We start from the raw sequence: 16,184 nt of genomic DNA on the forward strand, positions 1-16,184 counted from the left end.
CAGTTATATACATATTTTTTCTTTTTAAAATTCTTTTCTATTATACATTATTACAGGATATTGAATATAGTTTCCTATGCTATAAAGTAGGTCCTTGTTGTTAATTTTATATATAATAGTGTATATCTGTTAATTCCAAATTCCTAATTTACCCCCCCTTCCCCTTTGGTAACCGTAAGCTGTTTCCTATGTCTGTGAGTGTAAGTGTGAATGAATACATTCTCCAAAAATGCCCTGAGATACCCCAAGTTCATGCACTTGCTTTTCCAATGGTCTAGAACCAAGCCACAATATCTCTGAAGTATGTGTGTGTGTAGAGAGAAAAAAGAGGTAGAGGGACCAGAGAGGCAGGAAGGAATGAGAAGAGAGGGAGAGGGAGGGGCCTGGGCAGAGACCCCGCCCCCGGGTCTCGTGACCCCGGGAAGTGCTCCTGCCCCCGGTGGAGGCCCAGCCAGAGGGGGAAGGACAGCAGAGCTCACACGATGGACATCAGTGCTTGTGAGCACCTCCTCACAGAGAGAGGGACACAGCAGACAGCAGGCACCATGGGGACCCCCTCAGGCCCTCCCCGCAGACGGTGCATCCCCTGGAACAGGCTCCTGCTGGCAGGTGAGAGGGTCAAGTTTCAGGGAGGGGGCAGAGATGAGAGAACAAGAGACTGGGTGGTCTCTGGGGAAGACGGGGCTCTGAGAGGGGACAGAGGGCTTCTGTTTGGACCTGAGGGCAGAGGAGAGCGGAGCAGGGGCGGGTGGGGGGAGGGGAGAAGCAACAAGGGAAACATCTCCATAAACTAGAGCTGCTGAGGGGCACGAATACCTCAACTGCTGTAGGTTTATCAGTTATTCTTCACTGAGCAGTAATTGTTGAAAACTGATGATGATAACAATAATTTATATCTTCATTTCACTACAGAAAATAACAGAACCAGGACAGTAAACACTGTCCTTACCCTGCACCCTTAGAAGCTGACAAATAATCACCAGGCTGTGGAATTCCTGGGAACTCTCCTTCCTTCATCCCCAGGTACTAACATCTGGAGCCTGGTCCTGGCCCTGGGTTTCAAGCAGGATCAGACAAGCCCCTACCCTCACGGAGCCCACTCCCTGTGGGGAGGAAGACACACAAGTAGAGAGAGATCAAGAATGTGCTGGCAGGTGCTACAGGCGTCACGCAGGAAAGGGAGCAGGGAAGGGTCAGCAAGTGAGCACGGAGGGTCTTTACAGCAGCTGGTCGGGGGGGGAGGGGCATCTCCCAAGAGGCCCTGAGCGTAAGCAGGTGTGTGAGGGCAGCGAGGGAGTGAACCAGGGGACAGCTGGGGAAACAGAGGAAAAAACGAGCCCAGAGGGGCTGAAGTGATGGGGGTCATGCTGCTGACCTTGAAACACATACACACACACACACCCACACACACACCCACACTCCCAAGGCGGAGGGACGAAGAGATCTGTTCAGGGCACCATTTTTCCATCCCAACGCACAAGTCAGAATATTAACTGGTTTCTCTCTCTTCCCTCCTAGTCCCACTCTTACACTTCTGGCCCCCTCCCACCACTGGACAACTCCCTGTTAAATTGTTGCCCCACCTTGCCACAGAAGGGACGGATGTTCTCCTACTTGCCCACAATCTGCGAGAGAAGCCTCTAGGCTATGCCTGCCTGGTACAGAGGAGAAAGGGTAGACAGCACCCAGCTAATTGCATCATACAGAGTAGACACTAATGCAACTACCAAAGGCTCTGCCCACAGTGGTCGGGAGACACTTTACCCCAACGGAACCCTGCTGATCCAGAACGTCATCCAGAAAGACACAGGATCCTACACCCTGCTCGTTGCAAAGAACGATTTAGAGACAGAAAGACAAATCGGACATCTCTGTGTATACTGTGAGTGCTTCCTCTCTGACCTCGGAGTGTTGGGGAGGCGGGTGAGTTCTGTTCACACACTGTGGCATTAAAACGTGGAGCTGAGACTCAACACCTCCTACATGTTGTGGATCAACAATCAGAGCCTCCCCAGCAGCACCAGGCTGGAATTGTCTGAGGACCACAGGATTCTCACTGTACTCACTGTGACAAGGAATGACACAGGACCCTATGTGTGCGAAGCCAGGAACCCAGTGAGTGTCAGCCGCAGTGAGCCACTCACCCTGGATGTCCTCTGTGAGTAACCTCTGTTCCTATGTGGTCCAGGCTGCCTACCCAAATCCATGCTGCCAGAGGCCAGGCCATACCCATCCCTGTCAGGCCTAGGCACACAGACTCCCACCCCCGGACACCGAGACTGGCCGTGAGTTCCTGTTTCAGGCAAGTTCAGGCAGGCCCCCCTTAAATCAAGATGGAGAGGGAAGGGGCTGCACTCTCTTGAGGGGCTAAGGATCACCAGAATATGATGGGAGAAACAGATGAATATGTCAGACTCAAAATGAGTGAGTATGAAGAGTAATGATGAGAAAATTTTCAGACATGTGTGTGAACAGCTCAGAAGAACCTTGGGGCCCTAATACAGACCAAGAATTTCCCTTCCCTCTGATTGCACCATGTGGCTTTATGCTCTTTGCTTCAGATGGCCCGGCCGCCCCCACCACTTCCTTCTCAGACTCCTGTTACCATCCAGAGGAAAACCTCACCTCTCCTGCCACACAGGATTCTTGGCTTGTCAATGCGAAGCCTCAGAAATACGCCCAGGTTCTCTTTATCCCCAACCATTCCGTGTACTCTCAGATCCAACATTACCTGACAGGCCTGGATAGCACCACAGTCAGAAAATTGGGGTCTCTAATAAGTGGTCCCTGGAGCATTCTCACTGAGCCTCAGGTGGAGATCTCTCTGGTTTTCTTTCTTCCTTTTTTCCTATCTTCTTTCTCTCTTTCAAGAGAAGGTTGGAGGGGTGGGAGGGAGAGAGAAAGAGGCAGAGACAGAGAAGTGAAAGTGAAAGTCGCTCAGTCAACTCTGTGACCCCATGGACTGTATAGTCCATGGAATTCTCCAGGCCAGGATACTGGAGTGGGTAGCCTTTCCCTTCTCCAGGGGATCTTCCCAACCCAGGGATCGAACCCAGGTCTCCTGCATTGCAGGCAGATTCTTTACCAACTGAGATATGAGGGAAGCCCAGAGACAGAGAAGAGAGTGAGAAATAGAGAAGGGGGAGAGAGAAAGAGGGAGAGAGACACAGAGAGAGGCTTCTCTCATCTTCTAAAACATCCGGGAAATAATTATTAACCAAGCTGTGTCCCATAGACAGTTCCCCTAGTTTATAGAAGGACTAGTTTTTACAGCCTTTTGTTAAAACAATAACCACTTCTCTCTAGAGATTTCCTTCACCATGATATTCACTCCACAAGCCAGGATTAAAAGACTTCTTCAGATTAAGAAACCATTCAACTATAATCTCCCATGGTCCTAAGATCATGAAAACTAACCGGATCACCTTCATTCCCAACTAAATTATTTCACAAATGGGAACACGTTCCTTAATAATATAAAGCTGTTCTACCCAAAACATGGAGAGGGCTGGCAAGCCTGCCTCCCCAAAATAAACAGATGTGTGAAGGTCCATATAGTCAAAGTTATGGTTTATCCAGTAGTCAGGTAAGTATGTGAGAATTGACCATAAAGAAGGCTGAATGCCAAAGAATTGATGCTTTTGCACTGTGGTGCTGGAGAAGACTTTTGAGGGTCCCTTGGACAGCCAAGAGATCAAACGAATCAATCCTAAAGGAAATCAACCCTAAACATTCATTGGAAGGACTGACGCTGAAGCTGAAGTTCCCGTACTTCGGCCACCTGGTGCAAAGAGCCGACTCATGGAAAAGACCCTGATGCTGGGAAAGATTGAGGGCAGGAGGAGAAGAGGGCAACAGAGGATGAGATGGTTGGATGGCTTCACCGACTCAATGGACAAGAGTTTGAACAAACTCTGGGAGATAGTGAAGGACAGGGAAGCCTGGTGTGCCGCAGCCTGTGGGTCACAAACAGTCAGACATAACTGAGCAACTGAACAACAATGTTCTGAATGAGAGGGGCTAACATTTATTCCTTTGGATAGGGCCACGTGGAAGCATCATAGAAGATTTCCACCTGATGATGAGGTTGCTGGATACATGGGCTGAGAAGAGGTTCCCGGGGCTGATCCCACAAGCTGTCCAATACTAAAATGTTGTCCCAGCAACCAGGCAAGGGTCCCCCTGGTGTGATCTGAGGGTCAGAGGAGATGTGAAGTCATCTCTTTCCCATTGTCACCTGAACAAAGACCCAGGGCCTTCCTTAGAGTCGCCTTTACAGAGATCACTGGGCCCCAAGACTGAGGAGGGAGTATGGCCCAGGCCCTGACTCACTCTCAGTCATTTATTTCCTCTGTCTCTCCACAGCCCCAGTGGCACGGCCCTCCCTCCAAACCAGCAACACCACAGTCACAGAACATGAGGGTCCTGTGGTCCTGACCTGCCTCACAGATGAGACTGGGGTCTCTATATGCTAGCTTTCCAAAGGCCAGAGAAGATGACAGAGGGGATGACCCTCACCCCCGACAACAGCACCCTCACCCTAGACTGGGTCAGCAGAGGGGACACTGGGAATTATCAGTGTGAGGTCTCCAGTGGGGGCAACTCCAGAATAAGTGACCCCCGTAGGCTGAGTGAGTAACCATCATTACGTCCTGTGTTAGTTGTTAAGTCCTGTCTGACTCTTTGCAACACCACAGACTGTAGCCCACTAGGCTTCTGTCCACTGGATTTCCCAGGCAAGATTCCTGGAGTGGGTTGCCATTCCCTTCTCCAGGGGATCTTTCCAGCTCAGGGACTGAACCCATGTCTCCTGCATTATCGTCTAAGCCTCCAGTGAAGCCCATTTTAATCTGAATAAGCTTCTTTTATTAACTCCACCAACAATTAGCCTATCATCTCATTTCCTTCACTTCAAGCAATTGGAACGTGTGCTGTCTCTGCCCTCCTCATCCCCTGATTTCTCCTGGCCCTCTGCTGTGAAGCCTCGTTGCCAAGACCGCTGGAAGCAGCACTAAAATCAGTACCTGGGACTTCCTGGGCAGTCCAGTGGTTAAGACTCCACCTTCCACTGCAGGGGTTGCCGTGTCCTCCTCCAGGGGATCTTCCCCACCCAGGGATTGGATCTGTGTCTCTTACGTCTCCTGCAGTGGCAGGCAAGTTCTTTACCACTAGTTCCACCTGGGAAGCCCCAGTGAGGTATTAAAGTCTAAATCTCCCTTTTTCTTATTGTACCGTGGTGTTTACATGCACTTTTATAAAGTTTTGTGATAGGCTTTCCAATGAAGGTGGAAATCACACAGCAGATGTGTGTTCAGGAAGTAGGGCTTCCCTGGGGGCTCAGCTGGTGAAGAATCCGCCTGCAGTGCGGGAGACCTGGGTTCAGTCCCTCAGTTGGGAAGATCCCCCAGAGAAAGGAAAGGCTACCCACTCCACCATTCAGGCCAGGAGAATTCCATGGATTGTATAGTCCATGTGGTCTCAAAGAGTCCAACAGGACTGAGCAACTTTCACTTTTTCACTTTCAAGTGTTCGGTATGTTAGTTCGCACTGTTGTGATTGCAGGCTTGCTGTCACATTCAACTCCAGGTCCCTCCACTTGGCTTTCTTAGTTGCACCATCGTCTCTACAGTGGAATTGACACCATTTCTTCACAGGATGGGTGGTGGTCGTGTGTGGTGAGAGATGGGGGCCTTGAGGACTGTACTTTGTGCAACATAAACTCCTATGCTTGTGTGCTGTCTATTGGTCGGTTAGGTCTCATTGGTTTACAGTGCTCTCAAGGTCTCTAGTTCTCGCTGAAATTCTCTCTGACTGCTGTGTCCATTATTGAAAGTGGGGTGTTGTAGTGTCACTGTTATGACCAAGCTATTTCTCCCCTCGACGCTGTCCATTTTGATTCATAATTCTGGTGCTGTGTTGTTGGGTGCATGATGCTTATAACTGTTCAATTTCCTTGGTGAATGGAAACTTTTCTTGATATTCAAGGTCCTACTTTGTCTCTTGTGGGCTTTTTAGATTTAGAGGTTATTATAGCAGACACTCATATAACCACAATTCTCTTTTTATTACTATTTGCATAGAATATCTTTTTCCAGCCTTACTTCAACCTTCTATGTCTTTGTATCTAATGTGAGTCCCTTGAAGAGAGTATAGAGATGGGTCATAATTTTAATCCATTCTGTCAACCTCTGCCTTTAATTTGAAGGTTGAGGCTATGAGTCAGATACATCTTGATAGGAAAGAGCTTCTTCCATCTCGCTACTTGGTATATGTCCTACATGCTTTATTCAGTAATTCCTCTATTTCTTCCTCTTTGGTAGTTAAGTGATTTCCCTTCTTAAGTGTCATTTTGATTCTGTTCTTTCCCTGTCCAGTGTATTTCAGTTCTTTCCTTAGTGGCTAACTTGAAGATGACAATTAATATCTTAAACATGTATCTATTGAGTTGAAATGCCAATTAGATTCTATAATGTGTAATACAATGTGTAGTATACATCTCCATTCCCCCCATTCTATACACTTATTGTCATAGGTTTCAGACATCATTATACAATGTACATCCATTATATAGATTTATAAATATTGTTACATGAAATACCTTTGAAATGAAAAACAAGTGATTACAAAAAAGACAATAATACTGGCTTAAGTAAGATATTGTGTCACTTTGACCACTGTTCTTTATATATTCCAATGACTTTGAGTTACTGTCCAATGTTTGTTCCGTCATCTAAAAGGATTCCTTTTACATTTCATATATGGCTTGTGTCCAAGGAATTTACTCCCTTGACTATTGTTTATCTGGGAAAGTCCTAATTTGAGCTTCATTGAAGGAGATTTTTTCTGTACATTGCTTTCCCAGTTGACAGTCTTCCTTTTAGGACTTAAATCAGTGGTCCCAATACCTTCTGGCCCCTTTTCTCTGATGTGGAATTTGATTTTCACCTTATTGAAGATCCACTGTACATGATAAGTCACTTCTCTCTTGCTGCTTTAATCATCTCTCTTTCCCTCGGTCTTTCAGTGATTTGACTATATTGTGTCAGAACACCTGTATCTTGAAAGATCCTTTTTTGGAGTTCCTTAACCACCCTTGGACTGTGAATAAAGCTGAGTGCTGAAGAATTGATGCTTTTGAACTGTGGTGTTGGAGAAGACTCTTGAGAGTCCCTTGGACTGCAAGGAGATCCAACTAGTCCATCCTAAAGGAGACCAGTCCTGGGTGTTCATTGGAAGGTCTGATGCTGAGGCCGAAACTCCAATACTTTGGGCACCTCATGCAAAGAGTTGACTCATTGGAAAAGACCCTGATGCTGGGAGGGATTGGGGGCAGGAGGAGAAGGGGATGACAGAGGATGAGATGGCTGGATGGCATCACCGACTCAATGCACATGAGTTTGGGTGAACTCCGGGCGTTGGTGATGGACAGGGAGGCCTGGCATGCTGTGATTCATGGAGTTGCAAAGAGTTGGACATGACTGAGCGAATGAACTGAACTGAACTGAACTGAACCACCCTTGATATGTAATCTCTCATCTAGTTCAGGAAGTTTTAAGCCATTAATTTTTTATATTTTTTTTCATTGCTTTTTTCTCTCTTCTCCTTCAGGAACTGCCATACTGCATATGTTTGTCCACTTGATGGAGTTCTGCATAATACTTTCCCTGGTTTACTATTTCTCATTTATTTCCTTTCTACTGCCCAGTCTGAATGATTTTTCTTTCTATCTTCATGTTCACTGATTCTTTCTTCTACCTGCTCAAATGTGCGGATGAATCACTCTTGTAAGTTATTGCTTTCAGTTCTTATACTTCAGCTCCAGATTCTCTTCAACCAGGGATAAATAATTTAACATTAAGAAAGAACATGTTCTTCTTGAGAAGCAGGTTCTTCTCTGCTACTATTGCTGCTAAGTCGCTTCAGTCGTGTCCGACTCTGTGAGACCCCATAGACGGCAGCCCACCAGGCTTCCCCGTCCCTGGGATTCTCCAGGCAAGAATACTGGAGTGGGTTGCCATTTCCTTCTCCAATGCATGAAAGTGAAAAGTGAAAGTGAAGTCGCTCAGTTGTGTCCAACTCTTAGTGACCCCATGGACTGCAGCCTACCAGGCTCCTCGGTCCATGGGATTTTCCAGGCAAAAGTACTGGAGTGGGCTGCCATTGCCTTCTCCAAGGTTCTTCTCAGACCTGTCCAATATGGATACAGCCATCCTTCCACACTAACAACTCCAGTGCTTTAGACATGAACACTGATTATAAAGCTACCTGGGTCAATCTCAGACAAGCACATTAGTAGAAAAACACAAGAGAGAGAGGAGGCTAGTTCTGGTCAGGCCCTGCCATGTCTGTTCCTGCCTGCCACCCCCAGGGTCTCTGGCCCTTTCTCTGGGGCTTCAGCACAAGGGACCCGATTGGCTAGTCTGCTTTTCCTATGAGTTATAATCCTAGGAGGCTCCCTCGCCCTCACTGGGGCCTGAAATTGCCAGAGGTTCTCTCCCTTGGTGGGGATCTTTCTCCCATGGTTCTCCAGAAGGTGGACATCCAACCTCTCCTAGGAGAATGGGCTAAGCTTCCTCACATGCTCAGTGGTAACTCCTGTCTCCTCCCAGGATGTGGTCCCTCTGGCAGCTCTGTCTCCCAGGTAAGTACATCCCTTCCTTGTCTCTTCTCCCCAGGGTCCCAGCTTCACAGGCTCAGGGAAGGAGGACTGTCCAACCCTGATGCACTGTGCAGACCCCCTTCACTCGAGGGTAGTTGAAGGTCACTCAGTCATATCTGACTCATGTGACCCCATGGACTGTAGCCCTCCAGGCTCTTCTGTCTATGGAATTTTCCAGGCAAGAATACTGGAGTGGGTTGTCATTGCCTTCTCCAGGGGATCTTCCTGACCCAGGAATGAACCTGTTCTCCCACACTGCAGGCAGATTCTTTACCTCTGAGCCAACAGGGAAGCTCAGTAGGAGTTGTTAAGACATGGCAATTCCCACCATGCCAGGACCTGGATGCGTTTCAGGGACATGACCACCCACCACCTTATCCTGAGGCTGCCCTGGTCCCCTCACTTGGCCTTAAGAGAACCTTGGAGTCCAGAAGGAACCAGGTGGGCCCTGGATTATCAGTCAGAGGAGCCAGGCTAACAGGGGTGGGATACACATCTCAGATAGGATTTGGGGTGGGGGCTTCAGGCTTGGAGATGGATGCTTGGAAGAAATGACTCTCCTTCCCTCTCTGCTGATGCCCACTCTCTCCCATGCCCCAGGCCTCCCTACCTGATGCCAAGCCACAAGTTCCCATCTACCAGGTGGGTGTGGGGATCCAAGTTCTGGTCTCATAAGCCCAAGGGGCCGAGGAAATGCCCCCTTTACACCTGGCTGTGTTTGGAGGTTCAAGAAATAAGAGGAAAGATGGAAAATGGGAAGAAGAGTAGATGGGTCTGGACCAAAAACCTCTGATACAAACAGGCCCCCCACAGAGCAACCCTGGGGGACCTGGGGCCGGGAAGTCCCTGATACAACATTTGAGAAGGTTACATGAGCTCCAAGGCATCGGTTTTCTTTTGCAGGAATTACTACGCCCCAACACAGATGTTTACTGTGGGCTCAACCACAAAGCAGATGTGGGTCCTTAGTTCCCCCAGACACATATGGTTACGGATTGTGGGAAAGAGCTTATCTGAGACCCAAGACCCAAGTGAGGTCAAGAGGAAGAGCCTGAGGCAGAGAACCAGCTCTGAGCCCTGAGGGTATTTGGGAATCTGGGTCCAGCGTCCGGGTCCCTCCTGGATTCCTGGAGACCCTGATAGGCTGCCCTGAACCCTAGATGGACCAGAGCTCAGACTACCATTCCCACAGTTGGAGGGAGGAAGGCCATCGGGGCAAGTGACTGGGCCTGTGACCCATCGTGGACCTCCCAAGATCTGAATAAAGAGCACTTCCCCCTTGTGGCTCAGCTGGAAAATAAAGAGCACTTCCCCCTTGTGGCTCAGCTGGTAAATAAAGAGCACTTCCCCCTGGCACTGGATTGCAGGTGGATTCTTTACTAGCTGAGCCACAAGGGGAAAGTGCTCTTTATTCAGATCTTGGGTGGTCCCAAGGTTCGATCCCATGGTTGGGAAGATCCCTTGGAGAACAGAAAGGCTACCCACTCCAGTAGTCTAGCCTGGAGAATTCCATGGACTATACAGTCCATGGGGTCCCAAAGAGTTGGACACGACTGAGCGACTTTCACTTTCCCCTTGCTTTGCAAAATATACTACACTTGGGTCTTGTCCAGCCAGTAATTCACCTGAATCTCTGCTCCATTCTCTCCTGGGCCCCACAGGGAAAGTATTAACTCTAAGTTACCTGACCTCCCCATCTATTCCCTGGGAGAAAGCACAGGGAAGAATGTGAGGCTGGTGGGGGAGGGGACCATACTAACAGGAAAGGAGGGTCACAAGACCCCTGCCCAGCCACGTGGGCAATCGGCTGTTCTCACACTGCCCTGGAGTCATGGACATCTCTCAGTGTTTGATTGCTTATAACTGAGTCTCTGGAGCACAGAATATGGGATCCTTTGAGAGCCTCTAGCACACGAGTCAGGAAAGAAGAACAAGTCGTGGGTGAGACAAATATTATGGGTGAGGCCCCTTTGCAGCCTCTTGGCGTCCTAAACCCTCTGGTCCTCCTCACCAGGCCCTGCCGGCCCCAACTTCTGGCTACCTCAAATGAATTTTTGTTATTCAGTAGCTAAGTCATGTCCGACTCCTTGGGACTGCATGGACTGCAGCACACCAGGCTTCCCTGTCCCTCAATATCTCCTGGAGTTTGCTCCAAATCATGTCCACTGAGTCAGTGATCGGACAGGAACATTTGTCTGTCCCCAGATCCAAGATTCAGAATGCCTACTCTCTCCATGGGTTTCTGTTGTGTCTCTAAGGACCTAAGCACTGAGAAAATTATTCCCTCTGGGGAGACACAGAGGAGCAATCAGAGTCACCAAAGTAAGAGGGACCCAGAAGCCATGCTCTGAGCAAGGTCCTCCCAGAAATTTCCTGTGCCCTCTGTCCACTTCCCGCTGGTTTCCATTTTGCTCTCCAATGCAAATTGTGTCTCTCACCACACACACACACACACACACACACACACACACACACACATGAGCCTCAGGGCAGAGTTGCAGGCTCTACCTAAAACTCAACCTGGCTGCCATGTCAAAAGGCCCACCTGTCCCCTCCTCGAAGTGTCCCAAGGGCCCTTCCCACCTGGATCTCACCTGCAGCCCCCACCACACGCCTGGGTTAGCAGTTCTCAGTCTCTCCCCGAGGTCCCTGGGATAGGTGCTGTTCTCATATAGGTCCGCTCGGATCAGGTGCCCACACTCACACAAATACAGCAGGTGTGTGCACTAGGGCACAGAGCCCACAGTTGGCAAGCATGCTCTGCCAGTGGCCAAGTATCAATTGTGCTGAGATGAGATGAGAGGTAAGAGAAACCATCTGCAAAGCTTCCAATCATGATTTAAGTCTAAATTACTCTTTATCCCCCAGGCACACCATCTTGGATTAGACAAGGTGGCACCTCTAGTAGTTCCTAATTGTGCTGTAACAAATCAACATAAATTCAGTGGCACAAATCTACCCAAATCAAGGTGTCAATATGACCCTGTTCTTTCTGGATTCTACAGACAGTTCATTTCCTCGCCTTTCCAAGCTGTGAGAGGTGGCCTAGTTTCCTGGGTTCGTGGCCCCTTCCTCCATCGTCAAAGCCAGCAGTGGAGCATCTTGAAGCTCCCCATGCTCTGCTTCCATCATCCCAATTCCTCTGGCCCTGCCTCTCCTGCCTTCCTCTTTGATTTGTAAGGAACATTGTGAATGTATTGGGCTCAGCCAAATACATCCCCCACCATAATCTCCCATATACCCCAAAATAATCTCCCAGTCACATGATCGGAATTTCATCTGTAGGTTTCCTTAATCACGGGGCACATTCTTGGGTTTTTAGCAGGAGGCTGTGCACATCCCTCAGGAGTCTTTGCTCTGCCTACCAGTCCTCTCAGGGCCGTGGTCATCATGTTCCCACACTGCAATCTGCTCTGGGCATCTTGGACTTTGTCATCCTGATGCGGGGTCAAGTCCTGCCATGTCGTCCACAGTACCATCACTGGCCCTGAGCCATGGAGATAGAGGCCAGTCCACACTCCCTGCAGCTCTCTCCACCTGTTCTTTTCTGTGAAGTGAAAGTTGTTCAGTCATGTCCAACTCTTTGCGACCCCATGGACTGTAATGCACCAGGCACGTCTGTCCGTGGGATTCTCCAGGCAAGAATACTGCAGTGGGTAACCATTCCCTTCTTCAGAGGTTCATTAAACCCGCATCTTCTGCATTGCAAGCAGATTCTTTACTGTCTGAGCCACCAGGGAAGCCTCTTCTTTTCTAGCAATGATCGATTTTTCTGAATGAAAAGAAAGCAGATGTGACGCAAAGACCATGACTCCCAAGTCAATAGGTGGCCTGTGTTCATCAACACCACGGACAGTGTCTCTTGCTGTGCTCAGCCCCAGGCTTCAGCAAGAAGGGGCACCTAGATATCCTGCCCATTTCTATTCTGTGAGAACAATGAACACAGTAGAATGTGTTCAGGGATAACCCAGTTTGCTCTAGTTTATCCATCAGGAGCACTTTCTTCTCTCTGTGTATTAGTTATAGCTACACCCATGACAACTTCCAGGTGAATGATTCCTACACATGGAGGGTGTCCTCAAGGAGGCTGGGAACTAACTATCCTCGCAGAGTATCTCCCTGCCTCTGAGAGTCAGATAACTGTCTTGTCTTCAACTTAGAGGGAATGTTTCATGATTAAGTCCTGACCCCCAATGCCTGAGCTAGGAGACAGCGGTTACCAAGCCTGGAAGGCTCCTGAGCACAGCCTATTGTCCCCCAAACCCCAGATATGCCCCCTCCCCCAGGGAGCAAGACTGAGCAGAACGCCTGGGCTACCCTCCCGAGCTCCTCCTGTCTGAGCCCCAAGCCTGGTGTTAGAGCCTTTGCCATCTCTCCATGCTTCCAGCAGAGCAACGGTCCTGCTGAAGGACAAGTGGGACCTGAAGACCAGTCTCCAGGGTAGAAGCCATCACCTGAGAACCCCATCCATCTGCCTGTGAACCCCAGGGAAGAAAAGGAACTAGGGCTCCCACAGTCACGCCCAACTTCCTCTTCCCCACTAAGGTCCCATTGACAGGGGTAACTATCCAGCATCCCTAATGGTCATTCAAAACACTCAAGTAGCCAGTATAATGGTCACCTGGGTACCAGGGGCCTCCCCTGTCTTTCATGGGGACAGATTTCCTCTCACATCCCACAACTGAGCAGTCACCTAGGTCCTCTGTGCCCTGCTGTGCTTGCCCTCTCTGCCCTGGCTCAGCCCCATTTTCTCTCCCGGACACAGACAGGGTTCCAATCAAGAGGAGACGAGGATCTGTCCCTCCATACATCTTTTGCACTGTGACCGTGTGAACCCACGTAGCACCATCCAGCACCTCCATTCACCAGGGCCTTGGCTCTGGGTCTCTGGACACCAGGACCCCCTTCATTCAGCCTCAGAAAGATGACACCCACTATGGCTATGACACCTGTCCCAGAGGCATGTTTCTCAAGAGTCACCAGGAGAGACACCTGCAGCTCCACACAGCTGAGCCGTAGGTGTGTAGGGGCACCTTCATCCCTCCCCTGTCTCCCTGGGGTCAGTGGGCATAACTGACCGCCTTACGATGCTAACCACTTCGCCCAGATCCATTCTAATCCTCTAGGCAGAGCGGTACCAGTTAAAGCAGACACTAAGTGGGCCGCAACACCCACGTACCAACCCAGACCTCAGGCCTTCTCATATCTACACCGGGGACAGACACACAGGTAACACCTCTGCTCATCCATCGAGCCTCCAAATTCAGTTACAAGTTCAAAGCTTCAGCCAGGATAACCTCCTTCCTGTTCTTGCTCCTGTAGGCAACTGCCAACCATTGTGTTGCCAGAGGCACCCTGCCTCCCCTTCCCTATCTGCCCAAATCTACCTTAAAGTCCATCTGACTGTTCAAATTTATTAGCCATCTGCTCCCCAGGGATGCCTTCCACGACCCCAGTCCAGCTGAGACCCCATTACAGACTCTGGATGCACAAGACCTTCCCCTTCATGGTCCTTCCCTCCATTATAATTAGCTCATTAATTCCAGGACTTTCTCTGAGTGTCTGCCTCCCCAAGTGTTTTCACCCAAGACCCAAGTCTATCCTATTCTCTGGAGTCCAGAATGCAACCCAGGGCTGACATGTCACACATGCTCAATAAATATTCTTTAAATAGATAAGAGAATCTACATAACAGATGCCAGATTCCCCACCCCCACCCAGTGTGACACCGAGGGGTCAGAGAATATTCCTTATTGACACAGGAGCCCTGGCATCAGAGTGGGAGGAGACCTGTAAGTGCCCACAGCTGCTCCAGGATGGGACTTTATTCCTCCTGGAGTCAGCAGGGAGAACAGGGGCCTCTTAACTGTGAGAAGTCAGACCTCTGCTCATTCCCAGATAGTCACACCCGCTCCCGTCTCTACTCGGGAGAATCTTGTAGTCTCCCTGGAGGGTCAGAGCCAGCAGTCCGAGTCCTTCCCCTTCTCACGGAGACCTGACCTGGCTCAGACTCCCGATCCTCCATTCCAAGGGATTCACCCTGGGGAGGGGGGAGCCCCAGTGTAAACTCACGGGAATCAGGGCACAGCTCCTTATCCCAAGGTCCCTGATCCATGGGGACACCTGGGTCTGGTTCCTGGAGACATCTCAGCCTCCCCAGGCATTTGGGGAAAGTTGGGGAACTTCCGGAGCAGGGTGGAAGAGGGGAGCCCAGCTTCTGCAGTTGCTCCATCTCAGAGGGGCTGGGGTCCCATGGGGGTCTCCCATCCCCTGACAGGGAAGCCTGTGTGACAGAGTCTCCAGGTGGAGCTGCCCCAGGTCCTGGCACCGTGGGAGGCCACTGATGGGGACACAGACGACTTGAGGGCAGCCACAGTGCTGTGAGAGGGGAAAGAACAGGGCCTTCTGGGTCCAGGCCGCCATCCTCTCCCCATAGCCCCAGAGACCCCCCTACCGGCCCTTCCTTTGAAGCCTCAAGGACTGAGAGCTCCTCCTAAGCACACATCCACCTGGATGGATGGTTCTCCTGCTACTGGATAACCCCCATCCTCTCCCTGGGCTCAACCTGCATTGGGATGGAGTCGGGAAGTCTGGGGACCCACAGTGACCTGGACCCTGGATGATTGCCCCTCAGTCTGGAGGTCACTGCCCACCTCTGCCCAGGGCGCAGAGCCAGCTCACACCCTTTGGCCTTTGCACCCTTGTGCAGCCCATTACATTGTCCCCAGGTCTGCTCATGACCTCCAGGGGGCAACATTGGGCCACCCAGACAACACACAGGAAATTAACAGGTGAACTTTGCTTTGCCTAAGGAGGTGGGGAAGGAGCCTGATTTCCATCCCTCCCTCTAAACAGCGGTCTCCAACGTTTTTGGCACCAGGGACCGGTTTCATGGAAGACAAATGCGAAGTGGTGGAGATGATTTGGGGATAGTTCAAGCACATTACAATTACTGGGCACTTATATCTGTTATTATTCCCTCAGCTCCACCTCAGATCATCAGGCGTTAGACCCCAGGGGACCCCTCCTCAACAGACTCTCAGGGTCACTCCTATATGCCACACTATGCTACCCAGCTTTCTGGGGGCCTATAGGCACCCATGCCAGCTCCCCTCCCTGCCTGGAACCACCCCTGGGAAAGATCACAGTGACCACAGAAAAATCAGCCAGGGTGACAGAGGAGGCCCTATAATGGCAAGGAGGACCTGCATAGTTCTGAACCAAGGCTCAGCCAACAGACACGGAGAGGGAGAGTCTCCCGGAACTTGACCTGAGGACCAGGGAGCCCACAGTCTGCCCACCCTCAGCACCAGGTTCCTCTCTTCCCAGGACACACAGGAAGCCTTTCCCTTCTCACCTGAGAACTGCAGCTCCTCCTGACACCTGGTTCTGGGTCTCTGTCCCTGAAAACAGACGCCAGACTGGCTAAGGTGGAGGTCAGGTACCCTACCATCATCACTCACGTGACCCCTTTCCTCCAGAGTCAGTGTGTCCTTCCTGCAGGGAGTAAACACAATATTCTCAG

The 16,184-nt window shown here is 50.1% G+C and overlaps 1 protein-coding gene across 1 annotated transcript in view; it reads left to right on the forward strand.

Annotated features, from left to right (window-relative positions):
* The first annotated feature begins 545 nt into the window (after positions 1 to 545).
* Positions 546 to 16,184, forward strand: part of LOC102278964 (carcinoembryonic antigen-related cell adhesion molecule 7-like) — a 25,498-nt gene continuing 9,859 nt past the window's right edge. The window contains 3 exon segments of the mRNA XM_070387608.1: positions 546 to 609; positions 1,519 to 1,649; positions 1,651 to 1,882. Coding sequence (XP_070243709.1) covers positions 546 to 609; positions 1,519 to 1,649; positions 1,651 to 1,882 — 427 coding nt within the window.

The sequence above is a fragment of the Bos mutus genome, chromosome 18 (assembly GCF_027580195.1).
Source record: "Bos mutus isolate GX-2022 chromosome 18, NWIPB_WYAK_1.1, whole genome shotgun sequence".
Taxonomy (NCBI): Eukaryota; Metazoa; Chordata; class Mammalia; order Artiodactyla; family Bovidae; genus Bos; species Bos mutus.